The sequence below is a fragment of the Lichenostomus cassidix genome, chromosome 18 (assembly GCF_008360975.1).
Source record: "Lichenostomus cassidix isolate B80296 chromosome 18, HeHo_3.0, whole genome shotgun sequence".
NCBI classification, from domain to species: Eukaryota; Metazoa; Chordata; class Aves; order Passeriformes; family Meliphagidae; genus Lichenostomus; species Lichenostomus cassidix.
Window position 1 is genome coordinate 1,646,626 of NC_139498.1, and position 23,145 is coordinate 1,669,770.

The window sequence follows — 23,145 nt, forward strand, 5'->3', positions numbered from 1 at the left end:
CCTCAGGCTGCTGGGAGGGTGCAGGACTCATGGGGGATGTGGTTTTCCTTCCCTCCAGGCAGGTCTGGGGGTGAAGCCAGCTATCATTTCCTCCTCCTCGTGGTGCTGCCAGCTGTGACTGACTCTGCATTTGTCGTTTCAGATTGTAAAAGCACTAGAACATCTCCACAGTAAGCTCTCCGTGATCCACCGAGGTGAGTGCCTGGCATGCACTGCCCTGCTCTCAGCCTGGCAAGGCTTCCCAAAACACCGAGATAAATGAGCCTTGGGCAGCAAAAACACTCCCCAGCATCTCATGACTTGCAGCAAAACCCCGTCAGAGGAGGTGGCTGCTGGTTTGCTCCTTAAGCTCTGCCTGCTGGTCCCAGTGTTGCCCTGAGGTGGAGGAGGAAGGGCTGGCAGAGAAAGGGCTGTTTGCCCTGGGCTGTTTTTCCCTAAACCCATGGTCTGCTTCATCACCTGTGTGAAATTCAGCCAGGCTTTCCCATCTGACCTTGGTGAGCCTTGGAGCAGCTTTGCTGAGGTTTCTCCAGCTCACAGCTCTGTGCTGATGGTCAGAGAGAGGGATTTCCCTGCCAGCCTCATCCCTGTGCACTGAGCAGCCATCCTCACCCCTGAGCAGCAGTGGAGCAGAGCAGTTTGACACCTAAACCAGCCTCAAATGAAACCATAAATTCCCTCTGTAAACTCTCCTGACGTTTTCCCCTCTGGAGCATCTCAAAGCTGCCGTGAGCACGCTTGGAGAGAAACAAATTGCAGTTGCTGCTTGACACCTTTATTTTTAAAGGGTCATTTTCAATTTGTCATGAGGGGGAAAGAGCTCTCCCTGGAGTGCCTGGGAAGCAGCAGAGTTCAGCTGGAGCAGGCACAGCTCTGGGTACACCCTGCCTTGCCTGGGGGTTGAGTTTCTGCCTTGTGTGTCACTTAGAGGAGGTGGAAAGCCCTGCTGGGTTTCTGTGTACTTGTTTGATTTCCACTGAAAATCATCTTATTTCAGGGGAGTAACAGATGGGTGAGGATTTTGGATACCTGAGGCTTTTGATTGCAGAATGCTGATTAGAGAGCAGATGTTAATGAGCTGTAAACCCACAGTTCTGATAAGCAGGACTCAAACACAGCTTCTGGCGTCTTTTGAGGGGTGTTTCAGCTCTTCTATTTAATATTTTACCACATGGAGACATAGAATCTTCTTGCAGAAGTGACCTGTTACTTCAGGGTGGCAGCAGGGACAGGATTGCTCCCTTTGGAGAATCCTTGGGAATGCAGTGTCCCTTGTGCTGAGCTGAGGTTCCATTTGGGATTGACCTCCCAGAGCAGTTGCCTGCTGTGCAGGGAAGCAGCTCCATCCTCTCCTGGGTATCACATCCTGCCATCTCTGGGTGCCTGAATTCCCCTTTCTGCTGGGGGTTGTAGCTGCCCTGAGGAGCCTGAGGCGAGTGTGAGCACAGCAGGGATTGTAAAGCAGTGAAGGGGAGCAGATAAATCTGGCAGTAATGGATGGATGAGCCACTGGCCTGATTTCCATGGGCTGTGGAGCTCCCACTCTGCTGCTGCTGCTCACGTTGCCTTCGGATCCTTCAAATCATTTCTGAGCCCTTGACCCTTGTCTCAGCTTACTGCTCCCTCCTTTCCCTGCAGCCCTGTCAGCCTCTCCTGGCCCTCATCCTTCCGCTGGGGGTTTCCCTTTTGCTACCATGATCCCAGACCCACAGACCTTCCCAGAGCTGTGCAGACACCCCATGGCATTGCCCCCAGCCCTGCAGAGTGCCCTGCTGTCCATCCCATTCCCCGAGCACTGGGATGTGATGGCAATGCCCAGAGTCACCTCCTGCTCCCCCAAATCAGGGAGGGGAGTGTGTGAGCGAAGGGACAGTGGTAGGACACATGACAGCCCCACGAGGCTGTCACCTGCGCTCAGCACAGCCGCAGCCAGCACGTTTTTGGCATGCTGGAGCTCCAGCTCTGCACAGATTGCTCGGGTGCCCTCTGCTGCTAGACCCCTCTGTGGCTTGGCCAGCCACCCCCACGTGACAGTGACTGTGCTCTGTGTTCCTTCTTGCAGATGTAAAGCCCTCTAACGTGTTGATCAATACGCAGGGGCAGGTGAAAATGTGCGATTTTGGGATTAGCGGTTACCTCGTTGACTCGGTTGCTAAAACCATGGATGCAGGATGCAAACCCTACATGGCTGTAAGTTGAGAAGCTGCGTGGGGAGCAGCCAAAGGAACATGAGCCCGGGGGGAAGGATCAGCCTCCAGCATCAATCCTGGGGATTTGTTTGGGAAGATGTAACCCTGAAGTTAAGGGATTCAGTCCCCTCGGGAGGGGAGGCAGAGCTCATGGCTCAGATCACATCTCCTGGGCATGGCTTCCTGCTGCCCTCTCGCCTCCCTGTGACCTTGGGGAAGGCTCTGGAATTGCTCCCTCTTGCCTGTTTGCCATTTGCCTCGTGGGGACAAGAGTATTTAGCATGGGGAGGGAAAACAGGGGTTTCCTGGGTGCCTTGGGCTCCTTCTGGAAGCTGCTGTTCAGGACTCACCCTTTGTGGAGCAGCGTGAAACCAGTCCTGGAGAATCAAGGCTTGTCACCCCTTTGTGCCAGCTGTGCCAGGTCAGCTCCAGCAGCCCCTGGTGCAGGTGCCACCTGCTTGTGGTGAGCCCTTCCACTGGTGAGGATGGGCAACCAGCTGGGCTCAGCACAGCCAGCAGGGCAAGGTGCTGCTGTGGGCTCCTGGCTGCCACCCTGACAGAGCCACCCTGGCTGTGGGCAGGGCACTGGGACTGTCCCTGCTCCTCATCCCCTCTGTCTCTGTTCACAGCCCGAGAGAATCAACCCGGAGCTGAACCAGAAGGGATACAGCGTCAAATCTGACATCTGGAGCCTGGGCATCACCATGGTAGGGTGACCTGGGGCTGGCAGGGCAGCCAGGAGGGCTCACTGGTGCTGGGGACACTGGTTCCTGGGGAAGATGGCAGGGTGGGAAAGGGAATAACTCGGGAGGGGACAGGGAATGTGGCACAGGGCAGAGGGAGGGAGGAGGGAGCTGCTTTGTCAGCTGTGGAGGCTGTGGCTGCCGGGAGATGGCAGCATGGGCTAAGGCACAGGAGCACGTTGTGTTCCCAGCACAGGAACATCAACATCCTCCCCGCACTCAGCCATTCACAGAGGGAGTGGGAGCTTCTCACACACAGTGTTCAGGGGAATCCATCTGCTCCCAGAGCCCTTTCAAAGTGCAGTTACCCTGTGCAACACGGGGTGGTTTAAACTTCCCACCTTTGCCAGGAGGTGTCTGACCTGGGGGTAATGGGGGTTGGAATGTGGAGCTGAGTCTCCTGCAGCCTCTCCTGATTGCTAGGGGGAGGATGAGCAATATGGTGTGGCCAGGTGGAGTGAGGAAATCATAGAATCCCAGAATGGTTTGGGTGGGAAGGGACCTTAAATCCCATCCAGTGCCACCCCTGCCATGGCAGGGACACCTTCCACTCTCCTAGGTTGTTCCAAGCCCTGTCCAGCCTGGCCTTGGACACTTCCAGGGATCCAGGGTCAGCCACAGCTTCTCTGGGCAACTGTGCCAGAGCCTCATCACCCTCACAGGGAGCAATTCCTTTTAACTTCTAATCTATATCACTCCTCTTTTAAGTTAAAACCAATCCGCCTTGTCCTCTCACTGTTTGTCTGTATAAAAAATCTCTCTCCCTCCTTTCTGCAAGCCTCCTTTACACACTCCAAGATCTCCTTGGAATGTTCCTATCTCCAGGCAGAACACCCCCATTTGTGTGAACCCTACAAAAACACACCCCTGGGTGGGGGGAATCCCAAATCCATGGGGCAGGCAGGCTGTGGGGTGTCCACCCCAAAAACCACTGAGGTGTGCTGTCTGTGTCCCCAGATCGAGCTGGCCATCCTGCGCTTCCCCTACGACTCGTGGGGCACACCTTTCCAGCAGCTGAAGCAGGTGGTGGAGGAGCCATCGCCGCAGCTCCCGGCGGAGAAGTTCTCAGCGGAGTTCGTCGATTTTACCTCGCAATGGTACAATTCCCTCCTGCCCTCGCTCACCTTGCCATGCTGCTGCCTGAGCAGAGGGAGCTCTCCTGCCCTGGCCACGGCTCCCTGCAGCTCCTCTGTGTCGCTGTTGAGCCGCTAGCAGAGAAAAGGACCCAAGTTCTCAGTGTGGCAAGAAAGAGAGAGTTTATTATTTTGATTTCCGTATATATGGACTTTTCAGAGGTCACCCAGATTGGTCAGTCAGAAACCTCCCCCTAGGCCTGACTGGCCAGGCCTGAACTGTCCAAATCTCGAGACACTGTTCAAAAAATATCCAAACTTTATCTTTGTTTATAAAACACAGCGGAATGTTCTCACGAGAAAGACCTGTGCTAGCCACACCTCTGCAAGCTGCTCGCCAGCAGGGCTGGGTTCTGCAGGCTCTGCGGTGCCACCCGGGTTGGCAGGTGCCCGCTGGGTGGGCGTAGTGGCCAAGAGGGGACAGCAGATGGACAAACAGAGAAATGTGAGATTGCTGCCGAGCTGCCAGCCCTGCAGCCACAGCCTGAGTGGCTCTGCCAGGAGCAGAGGGGATTAGCAGCTGCTCCTGCCCAAGGACTCGCAGTACCCACATTCACATTCCCCAGAGTCTTGTCCCAACATGTTTCCATGTCCCTGGGGTCCAGCTGCTCCTCTGACCCACGCTGGGGAATACCTGCTGTGCCCACTGGGGCTGGGAGAGGTGGGAGCTGCCTTGGAAAAACACTCTCATGAGATAAACCCCATTTTTTCAAGGCCCACGCAGAAGTTTTGGAGGTTTTGTTCCTCCAAACTGCCCTGCTGGCTCTGTGGTTTCCCAGCTGCCTGCTTGTGCCAGGCAGGCTGTTCCTCCCTGAGGGATTTGCTCTTCCAAGCCCTGTGTCTTGCAGGCTGTGGCTGCTTCAGGAGTTACATCCACAGCCACTTTGGGGAGTGCCTGGTGATTCCTGGCTTTGCAAATCCTGTCCTCCAGGGTCACTGAAGGTCCCTCACTGCCAGTGCAGTGGCATGGACTTGGAGTGGTGAACTTTGCACCAGTTTTGTGTTGTTGGGCTCTGGGGATCTCTTCTGACACTGAAGCAGCTCACATCCACTCTGTGTTGAGCCTGACTTAGGTCTGTGTCTCATCCATCTGTGGGACAGTGAATTCTCATCACCTGTACCCACTGCAGGAAGGGTCCTGGGATATCTGAGTCAGGATCAGATCCCAATATGACTCCCCATTCCTGAAAATTTACACTGATTTCAGTAACTTACCACCAGATTTCCTGGCACTAATAACCCGGGAATGAACTTTTTTTTGCAGAGGGTCTAAATTAAGAGAGTTACACCAAATCTGGACACAGCTAACCTTCAAATCCACCTTGTCATCTTGGCTGGGGCTGCTGCCTTGCTGGGAGGATGTGACACATCCCCTACCTTCACTCCAGCAATATTGGCACGTATCAGCCCCAGGTTCCTCTGTTCATTCACAACATGACACTGAACACGAGCCCTCTACACACAGCAAGCAGGAAATATCTATTCAGTGTGTGTCCTCTGCTTCCTCTGGGCTCCAGCAAATCCCAGCAGAGGTTCTCACTTTTGTTTTGCTCAGTGTGACACCTTTTCCCCGCCACCGCCGCGTACGTGTGTGAAGATCTTTTCAAGTTGCTCCAAGTGTCTTTCCCCTAAATACACTGCCAGGAAGTGAGTAGAGATTACGTCCTGTCTTTTAAAAGCTATTTTCTGCTGGAGGGAAACCAAAATAACTTCCAGCTACAACCCTCCAGGGCCATCTGTTGTAGGAGAGGAGAAAAAAAGGATGTCCCATGGAACCGTCCCCGCTGATAACGGCGCGGTGATAAACAAACAGTTGTACACGTGCTCTGCAGGCTCTGCTCCCAGGCACTGCTCGAGGCTGAAGCCATTCCCTGAGTCACTGGTGTGTTGGACAGCACCCAAACTCCCAGTTCACCTGCCCCCCAGCAGCAGGCAGGGTGTGAAGTGGTGGTTTTGGTGTCTCCACATCTCTTGGTGACCCTCGAGCTCTTGTGCCCAAGCACTGTTCATGTTGGCTGGCAGCATTGGAAGAGTAGCTGAACTTACTCTACAGAATCTTTAAACCTGGCTTTTGTCATGCTATGATTTTATGGCCTTGCTGAAATCCCAGACAGAATCTAAATTCTGATTTTTTCTCTTTCTTTTTTCCCGTTAAAGCTTGAAGAAGAATTCCAAAGAACGGCCAACATACCCAGAGCTTATGGTGAGTGTGGCTGCATGGAGCAGTGTGTTGGTTCAGAGCTGAAATGGGTTGCAGTGGGGTGCTGAAGGCAGAGATTTCAATAGGGATGGTGATTTGGGGTGCTTAACTTCTCTATTTTCATAGCAGATGAGAGAATTGTGACACTTCAGAGTCCTGGGAGGGTGACTGCAAATCAGAGATGCTCTTTGAAATCTCAGCCAGGTGCTTTTCCAGTCAGATCAAGGGAGAAAATACATGTTAAAGCAGGTAACAGATTAGTTAATGGACAGGAATGAGGCTGTGAAGAATCAGTTAGTGAGGCTAAAATCCTCTTCCTGCCTTTGTGTGATGAATTCAGACACCTCAGTGCCACAGATGCTCCAAAAGAGCTGCAGGAGCCCAGAGGCCTTGGAGAGGAGACTTTTTGGACAGAGTAATTCCTGGATGTTGGGGACAGAGACGAGTCTGTGACTAATAATTCCTGTTATTGAATTTCTTCTGCTGCCTGGAGACTGTTTACTGTGAGGGATAACTAAGGAAGAAGATGCCACTAAAGGCTGGTGACAGGGGAAGTGCAGGGCACTGGTGTGTGCCCAGCCAGAGCTCTGGGCTGCAGCTGGCTAGAGCAGAATTTGCTGTTTGAGCTCCACAGCTTCGTGGCATCTCTCTCTCTCCTGACTTTCTGCTATTGATCCTGGTGCTCCTAAAAGCTGGCAGAGAGCAGGAGAGCTCGGGAAGGTGGTGTTGCACTCCTGAAGGAATTAAGGAGTTTAATCCTTTTTTACTTCTGAAAGCTTTCTAAAGGCAGGAGGGTGCCCAAATTCGTTATTTCTGAAGATCCTGACCCAAATGCTTGCTTGTCCCTCCATTCCCACCCCTGTCTGGTCTCAGTGGCAAGATCACCTGCATTAAGGGTGGAAAACTGCAGGATTTCCCCAGGCAGGGTTATTCCCTACCCCACAATTTTTGGGATATGCTTTATGTCACCAGAGGGTCAGATCCATCACCACCTCACGCTGTGTGCTCAGAGGTGAGAAGGTGCCCAAGTTTAAGGTGCTTTTTACCTGCAGGTCATGCTGGAAATCCATGACCCTGAGTTGTAAGCAGTGAATAATTCCTGTAGCATTTGATGCTGAGCCCTGTAATGCAATTAAACTATATATAGATCTGATTGACACACAGCTTGCCCCAAGACTGGTTTCAAACAAAGGGAGGCCTGAGATTTATGGCTTTTTTTTCCAACTTTTTTTTTTCTTTCTCTCTCGTATATTATTGAATAAATCCATCTATATACTTTAAGCAAATTTCTGAACTTTGCCAAATGGCCTTTTATCAAAAAAAGTTCACCGAAGCAGCTCCGTCTGCTGCAGCGTTAATTCCCATTGGCAAGGGAGTGCATTTCTATTGAATTAGGCTCTTGGATCACCTCTGGAGTATCTCAATGCTGTGGTATTTTATGGCTGACATGGATGTTGTGAGGTCCTGTGGTTGAGGGTTGCTGTTTTGTTGGGGTTTTTTCCTCTCTCTTATGGCATTAAGTTGCAGCCCTGGATTGGACTTGTCATTTCAACCAAGACTGCTCCCTTGCTTTCCTGTGGAATTGAGGTTTTTCATGGAAAATGTGACTCTGTGCTATCTTGAGCATCAGGGAAACTGATAGGGGTGCTTAATTGCATTTAAAAAGCCACTTCCCCAGGTGAAGCGGAGCGTGAAACTGCTGCGGGGTTGGTGGTCCTGGCACAGGGCTCTGGGGACACTGCTGCCACCCCTGGGGGCTTCCAGGCTGTGGGAACTCTGCTTGGGGTGTCACTTGACTGGGATGGGACAGCAGGGACACCAGGCTGGGATAAGAGCTAGACAGGCCTTGGGGTCACCTCGGAGTTACCCAGGACACTGCATCTGCTGTGACTGTCTGACCTGGGCAGACCTTCAGTTTTGCCTGGAGCTTTGCCTCAGCCCATTGCAGCCCTGTTTCCCACAGAATTGTGCTTCCTCTTCCTTACTGCTGTGCCTTTGGATCGCTTCCCAGCCGCTCAGAGCTGCCTCATCTCATTCCCCAAGTGACTTTTCACTCAAGCCCACCTTGAAAGGTCTTTTCTTTGCACTTCTTCTCACTTGGCCACCTTGAAAGGTCTTTTCTTTGCACTTCTTCTAACTTGGCCACTGCCATACAAGATCATTGGAACAGCCAGTGCTAAGGGACTGAGGTGAGGGGCAGCTTGGAAAAACCTTGGAAACCCCAAATTGTCTTTGAAAATCTGGCTTGAAATGAGAGTTGGGAATCCAACCCAACTTCCCCAGCCTTGTACAGAGCAGAGATCACTGTGAGTCCTGCTGGGCCCTGGCTGCCTTTTGCTTCTCTCTGATACCCTCCATACAAATAAATCCAATTATCTGCCAGGAGAGTGGATATCAGACAGTTTGGGGGTTTTCAGGTGGTATCTCAGCTTGATGTTGCAGCCCCCAACCCAAGTGAATTGCTGGTGGTGATGGAGAGGAGCTTTGGTTGCTGTCAGGGGGGATTTGGTTGTGTTTTTCCTCCTCACACGTATTTTTCCATTGGAGCTGAACTGCAGGCAGGATTTTCTGGCAGGGTGTCTCCCCATGTCGGTCAGGATGAAGCAGTTAAGCACACAAGTGTGGATGGTTTTCCAGTCGGGATGGTTTCCCTGGGAGGTGGTTGGGGTGAAGGAGCCACTCCTGCTGCGAGGAGGGGCAGTGCAGGGAAGAAATGAGCCTCAGGAGTCAGCAGAGGGTAAATACACAGCTCCAGCAGGAAGCTGAGGGAGAACCCACTGCAGTCAGCCTTCCTGCAAGGTTTTCCCTGCTGCAGCTGGAGCTGAAGCATGTGGGATGTGTTATAGGATGTGTTATGGGATGTGTTATGGGGTGTGTTATGGTATGTGTTATGGGGTGTGTTATGGGACAGATGGAAATGGTGTTTTCTAAGCCTTCCCTTTGCCTCCAGAGCAGCCCAGCTCAGCCCTGCAGGCAGAGCAGGATTTAGGGACAATCCAGGAGGACATCACAGCTCCATGGAGTGGCCCTTGGGCTCCCAACTTGCCCCCCATAAAATATGACGATGCCAACAACAAAACCTCCTTCACTGTCTAGAGGATTGTCTGAAAAGCTTTTTGCTCCAACCCTCAGCGTGGCGAATAATAACCTTGGCTATGTTTTTCTCTCTCCCCTTTCCCTAGCAACATCCTTTCTTCACCCTGCACGAATCCAAAGAGACAGACGTCGCCTCTTTTGTCAAGCTCATCCTGGGAGACTGAGAACTGGACTGGGGGAAGAATTGCCCTTCTGTGGACTGGTGGGTGCAGGGAGGGGCGCGTGGCAGGAGCTGTCATGGAAGCACCGACGGAGAGTCGCCGTGTTCTGTTTTGTTTTGTTTTTATGCTGAGAAACCCCCGCCTGGCCCGAGTTGTTTTAAAGGGTTCTTTGGTATCCATAGTGACATAGAACGAGCTGGTTAGTGGAATGAATTTTAATAAGGTTGGTAACCTTAAAACAAAAAACAAAACAACGACAAATTTTTTTGAAAGAGTGATTTACATATTTAATGACAGTCGAAGTTCCTCTTCCTAACTTGCTCCTCATCCCCCTTTCCTTCCCCTTGAACCAGAATTTGCTTTGTCATGGTAATAGGTGCTATGGTAGTCATGAAGTTGTATGTAGATTTATATTTTGTCCCTTCCATTATTTTAATATTTATGTTAAGTGCTTGATGGAATAGATTTCTGTTCTATATGAGGATGAGTGCGTGGTGACGATGATGATGATGATGATGATGATGCAAATTGAGGCCACAGCCAGCAGCACTCGTAGGGCTTTGCTGGGGAAAAGGTGTCTGAGGAGAGCAGAGAGAAGAGGAGAAGTGTCTCTGTTGTGGAATCTATTTGATGTGCATCATAAAAGAAATTGAGAAGCAAGACTTGCAGCTCAGCTGCTCGAGCTGCCCCGGCAGTGTCAGGGAGGTGTCCCTGGTGTCCCCTGTGGTCACCTCCTCTCCGGACACCATGCTGCAGCCTCCAGCTGGGACAGCCCTGTCCCACTGCCCTGCTCTGCTGGGACTGGCTGGGACAGTGAGGGACAGCAGCCCCGAGGGAAGGAGGCTGTCAGAGGAGTTGCACAGGGGTGAGGAGGCTGCCCTGCTCAGTGCCCACCTGCCCAGCAGCATTGCAGTGCCCGAGGCTCCCTTGGGCTGGGGATGAGCTGCTTTGGGCCTCAGAGAGAGTTCCTCTCTCCTTCTCGGGATGAGGCAGGATCACAGGGTCACAGGATCAGAGGGTCACAGGGTCAGGGGGTGACAGCATCAGAGGGTCACAGCGTCACAGGCATGGCACCTGTGAAAAACAGGACGTTTCAGTGATGGTTTCCAGGGCTTGTGGCACTGCCCTGGCAGCAATCCCTCCGTGTTTGCCCACAGTTTGGGAGTGCCAGCACTGCCAGGAGCCCATGCTGGCCCGCGGGCTGGGCTGTGTCCAGCTCTGCCGTGGGCTGCAGGAGGGAGCTGCAGCCTGGGGAGCCATGCAGGGACAGCACAGCCCACCCTGGGCAGGAGCTCAGTGCTGCTGGCCAGGTCCTTGGGGACAAGGAGGAGGGCATGCTGAGGTGGGAGAGGCTGGAGATCACCCTGCCCTGGGTTCCCAGGTCGCTGTGTGGGGCAGGGGGCACTGTGCCCTGCGAGTGTGGCTGAGCCACATCCCTGCTGCTTTCAGCCACTGCTGCCCAGCTGCCTGGCCTGGCCATGAGCTCCTTCACCTTCACCCGTGGCTGCTGCCTTCCCCAGCCCTGCAGAGGGTCCTGCCTGTGCATCTCAGCTGCCCTGGAGGCTGCACAAGTGCCTCATGCCCCTGCAGGCGCTTCCTGTCCCCACGGTGGCTTCAGCACAGATCCTGACAGGAACACGCCTTGCTCTGTGCAGTTGAACTCGTGCAGGATGTCAATCCACCTTGCTCTGCCATACTGAATTCATGCAGAATGTCAGTCCACCTTGCTCTGCAGTACTGAATTTGTACAGGAGGTCATTTCCACCTTGTTCTGCCATGCTGAATTCATGCAGGATGTCAATCCACCTTGCTCTGCTTTACTGAATTCATGCAGAATGTTGTTCCACCTTGCTCTGCCATACTGAATTCATGCAGAATTGCTCTGCCATACTGAATTCATGCAGAATGTCATTTCCACCTTGCTCTGCCATGCTGAATTCATGGAGAATGTCATTTCCACCTTGCTCTGCAGCACTGAACTCGTGCAGAATGTCATTCCACTGTGCCAGTTTGGCAGCTCCAGGCACTGCTGGTGTGGTTTGGAACAGTCTGAGTGGATTTTGGGAAGCCATCCCGTGGAAGGGCTGGTGGGGAGGGCAGTGCTGGGAGCAGGGCTGTGCAGTGGTGGCACCTGCAGGGCTGTTGGGGACATGCCAACACTTGGAAGAGGTGCACAAAGACACCGCCAGTGCCTGGGCTGCCGCTGGCACTGCCACCACAGGGCTGGCTGGGAACCCTGCAGTGGGACAGCTCTGCCCTGGGGTGACAGGGACAGAGCCAGGAGAGCATTCCTGCTGGGATTTAGGGCAGGGGGCTCCGAGGGGGCTTGCAGGAGTCAGGGGGGCATTCACGGGTGGTGCAGGCTCTGGGGAGGAGGTTCCCCTTCCTCAGCCCAGCCCTCGGTGGAGGATCAGCTCCACATCCCACTCTGTGCCCAGGGGAACCTTTCAAGGTTACACTTTGTGGTGGGTGAAACACGAGGATGTTTTACTTCCCAGCGTAATTTTAAGAGGCCTCGCATGGCTCATGATCTGCCCTCTCATGTTCCATGGGGTGTGTGTGTGTGTGTGTTTTCTCTCTCTCACTTTTTCAGAGTCACTGAGGCTGTTTTGATTGATTGTCCTCAGCTGCAGCTGAAAGTCCAGCCAGCCACTTTATAGACTTGGTTCCAGCATCAATTCTCGCTTTGAAAAACATGACATTTAAAACCACCCTTTGGTTTTCCTACATATGGATCTGATGCTTTTGTTAAAGATTGTTTTTGCTGCTTTTCCCCTGGAATATCAGTCTCGTTTGGACACCGCATCTCCTTGACCTCAGAGCACCTTCATTTCAGTGCCATTGTAATTGACAGGTTGAATTTATGAGATACTGTCAAAAGTTCAGTATTAATAGCAGATATTAATGTCACCAGCGTTTTCCAATAGAAAATTAATGGCAGTGTTGTCTGCAGCTTGTAACCCTCTAAAAGGATTCCTCCATGCCTCCACACAGGCTTTGCTTTTATGCTTTCTGCTCTGGCAGTGCTTGGGCTGTGTAATCCCTTCGTTGTAATGCCACTACAATGGGGCACTCAGCAAATCACTTCCCTGCTCCTTCTCCGTGCCTTTGTTCCTTTCAAAGGCGTTTCTGTCAGCCCAGGATGAGTGTGGAGCTGTGTGAGCAGGAGGATGGAGTGTGATGTGAGGGGAGCTGGGGCAGGCAGGGCTCTGGGGCTGTCCCTGTGTCCCTCGTGGCACCTGGGGACACAGAGATTGGCCTGACCCAGGAATTTCTTAGGGAGAAGCCTGAGCTTGGTGGCCTTGGCTCAGGGAGGAGAGCCAGAGATTCCTGTGTGCTTCAAAGCCCTGCAGACCTGCTGGGCTGTGAGATCAAAGTCAGGCTCTTCCCTCTGCTGTTTGATTGTGACCTCTGGGAAGATAAAAACAGCCTTTGGTCGCTGCTCAGATCTCTGCCTGGCCAGAATGGGAGCACAGCCTTGCCTGGGACAGACACAGCTTCTGGGACTCCAAACCTTCCCTGGCAGCCTTGCTTGAGCAGCCAAGGTGTTGGAGATGTTCTTCACAAAGGTTTTTCATGTTCACAGGGCAGTGGGCAGTGTGGGGGGTTGGCCTGACTGGGATTTTTAGGGCAGCAGGTCTCCAATGCCATCAGCTTGAAAGAACTCTGCAAGCAGGGAGCAGAGAGAGAGCAAAGCTGCTGGGAGCTCAGCACTGAGCTCTGGCCCTGCTGTGGTGGGTTTGCAGGGCAGGCAGAGCCTCTGCAGTGTTCACAGGCTGTCAGGGTGCAGGGCAGAGGCACAGCCATGCCCAGGGACCCCCAGGTCCTGATATCCATCCTCTTCCCCTACCAAACAGCTCCTGATGTTCCTACAACCTCCAGGCTTGCTGGAGGGCTGGCCATTGCTGGAGCTCTGAAGTGTCACTGGCAGGAAAGCTGTTTGCTGGGTTCCCACTGGTCCCTGCAGTCTGATAGAGGAGCTGGAGGGCATTTTCTGGTTGCTGTTTTTAGGTTCGTGCTGCTCACTGGGTGCAATGCCCATCTTCCCTGGAGCTTTTCCAGGCATACAAACCTTGACACAGATATCTCTGTACTGTATTCCTGTGTTTCCCTGACTGCTGTTGAGTTTCCTGGTGACAAACAGGCAGCTCTGGAACATCATTTCTGGAGGCAGGTGTGTGATGGAGGAGGAGTTGGTGTGTTCCTGCTTGGAAAAAGCTCTAAAAAAAGCTCTGCAGTTGATCTCCTGTTGTTCTGTTGCTCTGTTGTTCTGTTGTTCAGGTGCTGCTGGTGGCAAGAGGCTGCCAGGGGCTGAGGGCAGAGCCCAGTAAGCACAGCCTCACCTGGATTTCTCCTTGCTTTTTTTTTGAGAGATTTTGGAGAGATTTCTCACTGCCAGCCCAGTGTGGATCTGCAAATTTCCCCTCTCTCCTGCACGTTTTGGGAGAGGAAATCCTGCTTGGTCAACACAGCATTGCTTTAGTGGCTGATCTGGTGGGGGTCAGACAAGATTCCCACCTGTCCTGTGTTTGATAGATCTCTTTTTGGTTAAAAACAACCCCCAGACTCCTCTCTGAGAATAGCCAGCCAAGATGCTCTTTTTTTTTTCCCCTCTTCCATCTTGTTCCTCTCAGAAGAACTCTCAGAGCCTGTCTTGGTGCTTTCACTCTCTCACATGCCAAAGATTGCTCCATCCCTCTTAGCCCCACTCCTGCCAAACCAGATCTTCCAGCCTTGCCTCAAAAACCATCCACTTCCCCACTCCTTGGGGTTCCTTTTGTTGCCGTTGCTTTTTCATTGCATTTCCTCGTGTTTATTGACATGTCTATTGTTGAGCTTCCTGGACACATGCAGCTCTCTTTTTGGGATGCAGGGAAAGACAAATAGTTGCCTTCACTTCTGTGGCCCTGCTGGTGGGGAAACACTGTCAGGGCTGTGATTCCTGCAGATGGGATGGTCTCATTCAGAGCTGGGGTCATGCAGGGTGTAAACTGGCATTGCTCCATTGGCTCAGCTGGAATCAAGCCAGTTTTGTCCAGCTGAGAATCTGTCCTTAATGTCTAAACAGTTATTACACACTAATAAAGATTAATGACTGCAAATCCCCACGGGTTGTACGTGAAATGGCAAGTTTTGCTCATTAATCTTTATTGCCATGTAATGGGTGTTGATTGGAGAGGAGTCTCTGCTCTGGACATGCAGTGAGGAGGTGGAGGCTGAGCCTGGGGGATGCAGGGTGGACAGAACACACCAGATGTCCACAAGTTTTACACTCTGTCCTCCCCCCAGCTCCTGGTTTCCTTGAAAGCCCTTAACCAGCAGCAGAGGATGAATCCCAGAGCTTTGTCTGCTCCTCTGGCCTCTGCCTGGGCTATAAAATCCAGATTGTTCCTGGTGAGAAGGAATCAGATCTCCTCATTAATATTTCAGCTCAGCCTTTACTGGAGCAGATGGGGAATATGGAATTTGCCCTGTGCTCTGCAGAGCTGGGAGATTCTCCCCTGGGCTGTGGCTGGAGGAGTGGCAGCTCTGTTGAAAGGTTGGAAGGACTCTGCTCTTTCACACTGCTCCACTCCATAAAAACTGGATTTTGTCAATAAATAGGGCCAGGAAAAGCTGAAATGAAGAGAACTCCAAGAGTGCAGGAAACTTTGAGGATGCATTTAATGGCATGGGGACAAAAGGATCCTGTGACAGGCAGCTGGTGTCAGTCCCCTCTGCCAGGGAGGCTCTGGAGCAGAGAGAGCCCCAGATCTGTGGGCACTTCCTGCAAGAGGAGCAAAATCTAAATCCCAAAAATCCCCACAAAAAACATAAAAGTGACCCAGGTCAGGTTGGTTCAGCATGGCCTCAAATGCATCGCTGCTCAAACGGTGGGAAAAGCCTCAGAGAGGCCTCTGCAGCTGAGAGAAGAGGGGAAACATTTTCAGGTGGTCTCTAACCAGCTGGAAATACCCAATTACCAGGCCAGCAGGAGGAAGGAATTCCCCAGGAGCCCTGCAGTGCCATCCCACTGGGAGCAGCTGGGCTGCAGGGTGTTTGTCAAGTGGCTCCTTTAGGCCACCCCTGGGCTGCTGGAGAGCTCTTGGCCTCCATGGACATCTGCCATCCCAATCCCCTCTTTATTTCAATATCTGGGATTTAAAGCCTTTTTTCCAGGCAGAAAGGGGAAGGAGCCTCATGCAGCGTCCAGCTTTGGGACAGGAAGGAGCTGTCTGTGCTCCCAGATTCCACAGCCAGGCTGCAGCAAGGGCCACAAGCCCTTTCTGCAGAGGCTCCTGGGTCTCTCTGAAGGATGGGGAGATCATCCAGCAGCCGTGAGGTTCTGTGGGGACAAACCAGGAACGGCTTGGAAGAGCCTGAGGCGCGCTGGAAGTGGAGATGGAAATCTCAAAAGCTCAGACGTCTCCTGGCCATTTCCAAAGCTATCTGGTTTTAGCCAGACCTGAAAACCCTTCCTAGAAGTTTTATTGCAGGCTTCTTTGAGCTGTTACTTTCGCTTTTGGGCTTAGCTAAATCCAGGAAACGCGGAATGGTGTAATTTTTGAATAAAGGCTGAACACACCCCAAAGTATTCCTGACCCAATCAGCAAAGCTGCTGTTTGCTTTATCTTCCAGGAATAACTCAGGCTGGCTCAGGGTTTAATCCAGTCTGGTTTTACCCCTAGATAATGATTCTTTTGGAGCAAATGAAGAGAGCAGATTGTGGCCTTTCTGAAAGGCTGTGACCCATCATGGCAGGAGGAGGGTGGAGAATGAGAAGGACCAATGTTGGTGGCTGGAAGAGCAGCTTGGAGTATCCCTGACCTCCAAAAACTCACCCAGACTCAGTTTCCCCAGGAATTGTGTGATGGAGGTGTTGGGATTTGCCTCAGCTCGGGGTTTTCCCTCTAGGAGAGAACATTCAGCCACCTCAGTGTCCCAGAACATCCCAAAAGCCTTCAGCATTCCCAGCTGGGATTTTTTCAGGATGGATGCTGTGAAAAGTTAGGAAGGACCAGGTGTCCTTGATTTGCACAGCCAGAGTGAGGAGATGTGGCTTAAGTGCCTCAAAAGAGCCAAAAAAAGGTGTTTTTCAAGAGAAATCCCAGTCTCTGTCAGGGCTGTTGAGCCAGGGGCAAATTTTCCCTAATCCAGGTTCAGCTGCAGAGCTCTCCATGCAAATTTAGCCAAAATTTAGCCCTGAGTCCTGCAGAAACACCTCCAGCATGGGCTGTGCCTTCTGGGGGCTTTTGGCTCCAAATACATCCCCAAGCCCAGGATTTGGCTGCAAATATTCCCTTTAAATATTCCCTTTTTAAAATATTTAAATATTCCCTTTAAAATCGAAGTGTGAAGTGAATTTTCAGGGCTCCAGCATCGTTTTTATTTTGGTGAATGGAGTGGTTTGTGCTTGGTGGGAGCTGTCCCTGTGCCAGGGGCTGCTGCAAATAGTCACAACATACAAAATCGCTGGAATTCTGCAGTTTTTAATAGCAATCCAACCAGGGGAAGCTGCTAAATGTAGCTTCTTGTGAGCTGGAAATGTGTTGGAGTAAAATTTGTCATTTCTCGCGGAAGGAGAAAAACAAAACTGTCTAAAATTGTCCAAAATGTTCAGTTTTAAGGAATTACAGCTTGAGTGGCAAAGATCCATGTTTAGCATCAATAGATGGGATTTCTACACTTTCTGTCTTAAGGTGTGAAATCTGCTTTTTCCTTGAGATGGTGGCAAATCTGTAATAAGGATATTTCTACATAATTTTGGCTAGGAAAAAAAAAAACCAGAATCCATCAAAATGTGAGGAAAAAATGGAAAATACCCAATTCCCAGTGGTCTGTGGTGTTGAGGAGAGCACAGGCAAAGCACCTGAACATGTTAGGGAGGACAAGACTTTCCAACCTGCTGTAATTTAAGTCCTTATTTCCCTTTATTTTTAGGATTTTTTAACAGTAACACCATTTGTTTTGTAACTGTGAAAGTCTCTGCTTTTCCATCTACATGGAAGGCTGAGGAATCTTTCTCATGTTCTTATTATTTATTATTTTTCCCTTTCTGGTACTGAGGTACTGAAGGTAACTCCCAGCCTTGCCCTGGAGCCATATGGAATCCCTGCAGTATCTCCTAACAGCTGGGATGGCAGTAGACAGCTAATTATTATTTAAAATTATCTTTAGAGCAATTTAAATGATTTTTTTTTTGTGTCCTGGTTTGCTCTAGAATTAGGGATGGGGATAAGGAATCTTTTTTTTTTTTTTAAATGGTGTTTTTAAAATTTTTTTTCTTTTAACATCTTGGAGGCTTCTGAAGAAATCTGCTCACTTTTAAGGTTTTTAGTAGGAGAAACATGAGCTGGATTTCAGCTATTCTTTTGAGAGGGGATTGAGTTTAGCTGATAAAATGCTCCATGTCACACTGAAATCACCCTGAATTCTGAGAAAACAACCATTTTCCACCTGAAAATTAAAATCTGCTTGGTGACAACCTTGGTTTGTCCCAGGCAGGCTGGGGACAGCCAGGCAGCCCTGGCCAAGTGTCACCTGTGGGTCTGGAGGACACATGGATGGAACAATTGCTGAGCAGCTGTAGGTGCTGAGGGAAATCCCTGAAGGGTGGGGGAGAATCAGGACTGGGAGCTCAGAACCCAATGGCTTTAGTTCTTTTAATTCTTGTTCTTTAATTCTTTTAATTCCCTTTCTCCTCTCGGAAAACCTTCAAAACCCTTCCTGATAAAGAATAATAGAATCACTGAGCCACAGAGTCACTGAGGGTGGAAAAGACCTTTCAGATCATCGAGTCCAACCCAAACCCCAGCACTGCCAAGGCCACCACTACCCCGTGTCCCCAAGTGCCACATCCAGACCTCTTTCCAGCCCCTGCAGGGATGGTGACTCAACCCCTTCCCTGGGCAGCCTGGCCGCTGTGGTGTTCCTGTTTTCAGACAGCTTGCACTGCTTTTCTGGTTTGTTGTTTCTTCCCCCCATGTGTAAGAAACGTTGGGTAGCAGAATGTGGAATTGATTAGGAGTTCATAAAGCAGGGACCTCAGAAGGATGTGGGTATAAATGCTTTTCAGGCAGCCGAGGTGAACTTTAAATGGAGCTTTGGCCCTCGTTCGCTTTCTGCTTTTCAAAAACCATTTATGAGAAAGTGGAGCTGTCAAAGCCATGCATGAACTTTGCCTTCTTGCAAATAACTTGTCTCGAAGTAAATTGTCCGAATGCACAAGGAACTTGTCTGGAAGTAAACCCAGTAGCTCTGCAGGGCTGGAATGATGAGCATTAGGGAGGCTGTGTGGTGTGTGTGTGTGTGCTGAGCTCGTGTTGTGCTTGGGGGGTGCAGGGGGTAACTCAACCAGTTTGGAGATTGGGAAAAAAACACAATGCAAGTGCTTTTCTTTTTTTTTTTTTAAAAAAAAAAGGCAACGTGAAATATTTATTTCTTGGCAGAAGCACATCAGACCACATCTCCCATCCTCCTTTTAATCGCTCGGTGTTTGTTTGTGTTGTCTGAGGCTTTGCTGGCCTGTTTCCTCCCTGCTGTCACCTCACACAACCCCTGAGCAGGGGCAGCTCCAGCCCCTCACAGAGCCTCTGCGGGGCAGCCAGGGCAGCAAAGGCAGAGATGCTGTTGGATTGGAGGCAGGACAGTGCAGTGAGGGTGATTTTCAGTTTTTAGCCTCGTCGAGGAAACTCTTTCCATGTGAGGATCAAAAGTGCAGCATCCCAACGCAGGACCCCAAATCACAGCCTTGGGGAGGATTGGCCAGCCAGAGCAGGCTTGGAGGGTGTGCTTGGAAGGAAAGGAGGTGCTGAGATCTTGGTGAGGTGGCAGTGCTGGGCAAGGTGGCTGTGAGCTCTGTGCAGGGTTTGGAGCTGCCCTGTGCTGGGCTGGGCACTCTGAGCTGCTGTGCCAGGCAGGTGCAGACACTGCTGAGCTCCATCAGTTCAGTCAGACACTGCTGAGTTCCATCCCTCAGGTACTGCTGACTTCCCAGGGTTCTCCCTGTGCTCCAGAGCCCTTCCGTGCTCACCTGGCTGCCCACCTGAGCAGCTGCACAGCCCCTCCCTGTGGCTCCATCTCCATCTTGCCCCATCTCAGTGCTGTTCTGGTGCTCTGCAGATGAGCAGTGGCAGGACAGTGACAGCAGACCTTGTGTGTAATGCTTGAGAGGCTTTTACTCGATGTTGTTTTAATGAGATGCTTTTAGGATCCATGTTGAATTGGTATTCTTTCACCCTCACTGCCACAGATTCTTTCTCCCCACGCTCTCCACTTCAATCAGATCGGGAAAATACATTTGACTTGAAAAAAAAACCCAAAAAAACCCCAAACCAACCCCAAACCCTGCCGACGGAATAAGTTAATCATCTTTACCGCGCTTTGATTTTATTTCTCAGGACACCCAGAGGTTTCTCACTGCTGCTGACAGAGGGGACAGTACACCTTTTTGGAAACTCCAACCACTGTAACAGTTTTCCAGATGTGTGTGTGCGTGTGTGTGTGCAAGCCAGCGCTGTGTGTGCGTGTGTTCTGCTGAGTATCGTGTGCATCTCTGAAACGCTTCAAACAACTGCCTGGAAGTCAAAAAAAACCAACCACCTCTTTCCAGTCATATGTTTGCCGTGACTTTTCATAACCACACTTGAAACTAGTGGTCTTGGATGGAAATATTCAAAGAGCAGGGCATCTTTATAGCGATGGTATGTCAGTCAAATTGCGGAAAATGTACACAAGAATAAATAAATGAAATTTAAAAGTGGCGTTCTCTTGGCCTACCTGGGTTTCCCTCAGTGCTGTGGGTGGTGTTGGGACACACTTTGGGCTGCTTTTGCCATTCCTATGGGAGGTTTTCGGGGATCATCTTACTCCTAACAGCTTATCAAACGTTGCTGAAAGCTCAGGAATGCTCAGGCTGCTCGACAGGGATAATTGTCAGCCCTGCTGCCGCTGCTTTTCCTCTGCTGCTCTCGGGCTGGCGGAGCAGGCGCAGCCACATCCCGTCCAGCCCACATCAAAGGCTGTGCTGGAGGACGGCAGCAGCACTTCCTGCCCCCCACCCTCCCAAAAAGCAGCTTTTCCAGGGGCTGGAGGGGACACAGCCCCGTGCCCAGTGTGGCTCTGGGGTGCAGCTCTGGGCTGGGCTGTGAGGGTCAGAGGCTCAGCAGCTCCTGGCAGTGTGGCACAAGGGGTTCAGTGCAGCTGTTGGGCTGCAGAACAGATGTGCAGCTCTGCTCTCCATGCACAGGTCCTGCACCCAGCCCTGCATTCCCTGCCAGCCCCACTGTTGTCTGCAGTGAAACCTGCCTTCAGAGGGTGACTCTCAGGCCGTGCTTTTGTCCAGGGCTCACCCTGAATTTATTTTCACCCTGAGTTTATTGCCTGAGCCAAAGCGTTTGGAGTGGAGTGTGCTGGGCTGGGTCATGCTGAAACATGAATCGCTGCTTCCCTGCTCCTCGTGTAAATAGAATTATCCTCCCATTTATATTAGAATTGCTGAAAACAATATCCCAGCTCCCTCTGCTGATCCTGCAGCCCCAGTCAAGGCCAAAGCACTGGCTGCAGAGCTGATGTGCTGCAGGATGAGCTCCAGACAAACAGCCCAGTTAATGGAACAACTTGGAGGGTCACAGGTGAGGAATCAATGTTTATCACCTGGAAAAAGCACAGAAGCCTGGGCTGAATGCTTTGGGAGTGCAGCAGGAATGTTACCCAGCAGTGGGAATGCTGGTCATGCAGAGATTGCCATAAAAATGTCTGGAGGGAAGAGTTGCAGGAGGCACAGACCCATTTCTGAGAATCCTAAACCAAACAGCTGCTGCAGTTCTCCCAGCGCTGCCTGTGCGTGTGTGTTCTGTTTAAAAGGAAGAAATTAAGAGCCATACTTTTATTTTATCAAATCAAATTACCCCTGTATGCTCAGGATATTTATGCATCAGTGCTTTTTTTTTTTTTATTTTTTTTTATTAGGGCTTTATCTCACTGTAATCAATTCCAAATACAAACCTATTTTTATCGCTGTAATGCAGCAGTAATTTATAAGATGTAGACGGAACGCACACGAGATGCCAAAAGCAATTTTATGGAGCCTCTTTTGTTGTCATCTACAATGCATCAGCTCTTGCCTTCAGCCTCCCATCAATTTTAAAAGCCCCAAGATGAAAAAAAAAAAAAAAAATAAAAAGGAGCAAGTACAGCAGAGCAGCTGCCAAGGGCTGGAATAGGCTGAGATGCATGTGCACCTTTGGGATGGAGGTTGATTGAACACGGCACAATAATGAAAACCGGGCTGAGCTTTGTAATGCAATTATTGGGGCTGAGGAAATGGCAGATCCTGTTCCCTCTGCCTGCCTTGCCTGTTTCATGTATGAAACTGTGAAGTCATCCCTGCATTATCCCAGCTAACGTCGCATGGAAATGAGGGAAAGAGCAGGGAAAGCTCAGGTCCTCGTGGCTGAACAGAGCTGCCCTTCTTCACCTTTTTTCTCCTCGTTTGAGAGCAGAAATACTGGCTTCCAAAATGCAGATATGCCAGAGGAAGCATTGCAAACTCCTCATCCCCATTTTCACTGCTTTGAGCAGCTGTCACCAAGCTCTGGTGGGGCTGCAACAGGAGCACCCATGGGTGTGAGCATGGTTGGCGTTCTTCGAGCCAGAGGAGGGTTAGGAGGGATTTTGGGAAGGAATTGTTCCCTGGGAGGATGTGAGGCCCTGGCACAGGGTGCCCAGAGAAGCTGTGGCTGCCCCTGGATCCCTGGAAGTGCCCAAGGCCAGGCTGGACAGAGCTTGGAGCAGCCTGGGATAGTGGAAATGTCCCTGGACTGGATGAGCTCAAAGATCCATCCCAACCCAACCCATTCTGTGAGTCTATAAATCTATGAAGACACTGCAAAGTTTCTGAAGAATACACTGCACCTACTACTTGTTGATGTTAAAGACACAGATGTTTAATTCTGTTTCATTTACTTGCTGAATCCTACTAATAGACAAACTGGAAGTCCCTTCAGACTAAGAGCACATCCCATTTAATACCCAGTGATTGCATTTAAGGTGTGCCTATAAATAGCTCTCTTCCAACAGGCTTCCATTAACCACAGGTACCGAAAATAAACGGAGGAACATCACAGAACGCTGACAAATTATTGATGGCAAACATTACCGAGCCACCTTTGTTGTTTGCCTTCCCCTCTCACATGGGAGGGCTTTTGGGAAATCACAATCAAAGCAGTCCCTCCTGGAGGAATCATTGCTAAAGCATTCTGCATGCAGATTACTTCAGTTCTCAGCCCCGCGACTCTCGGCTGGGTCAGGAGAGGAAGGCCAAGCTTTGCTGATTGAGATCAGATGGCTGGTGGCGAGAAGGAATCTAGATGACTTAACTGGAGGGATTAAACTCAACTCTTTTGGCTTCCACTTGGCTGTTTTATAAACTGCGTTCCCCTCGGCGTGTGCGATGGGAGCTTGGGGTGGCTTGGGGCACCAGCCAGTCCCTCAGCTGGCAGGGCAGCCCTGCTGGCTGACAAACCCAAACACAGGGCGAGTGGAAGCTAAAATTATCCCTGGAGCTCCAGCCTTTGCACCTCCAGCCAGGCTGGGCTGGCAGAGCTCTGCAGCACGGCTCTGGTTTGGTGGGTGATGCTGTGG

At 51.0% G+C, this 23,145-nt stretch overlaps 1 protein-coding gene across 2 annotated transcripts in view; it reads left to right on the forward strand.

Moving 5' to 3' along the window:
- The window catches only part of MAP2K6 (mitogen-activated protein kinase kinase 6), a 48,468-nt gene extending 28,206 nt beyond the window's left edge, over window positions 1-20,262 (forward strand). The window contains exons 7-13 of one of the 2 annotated variants that reach the window (XR_014855546.1): window positions 143-194; window positions 2,063-2,190; window positions 2,819-2,896; window positions 3,890-4,029; window positions 6,223-6,268; window positions 9,448-11,235; window positions 11,277-20,262. Coding sequence is in view for 1 of the 2 variants with exons in the window: in XM_085077379.1 (XP_084933505.1) it covers window positions 143-194; window positions 2,063-2,190; window positions 2,819-2,896; window positions 3,890-4,029; window positions 6,223-6,268; window positions 9,448-9,525 (522 nt within the window). In the remaining variant the exon portion in view is untranslated. Of the gene's footprint in view, window positions 1-142; window positions 195-2,062; window positions 2,191-2,818; window positions 2,897-3,889; window positions 4,030-6,222; window positions 6,269-9,447 lie in introns of both variants that reach the window. The other variant, XM_085077379.1, reaches the window with a different exon arrangement.
- The last annotated feature ends 2,883 nt before the right edge of the window (window positions 20,263-23,145 follow it).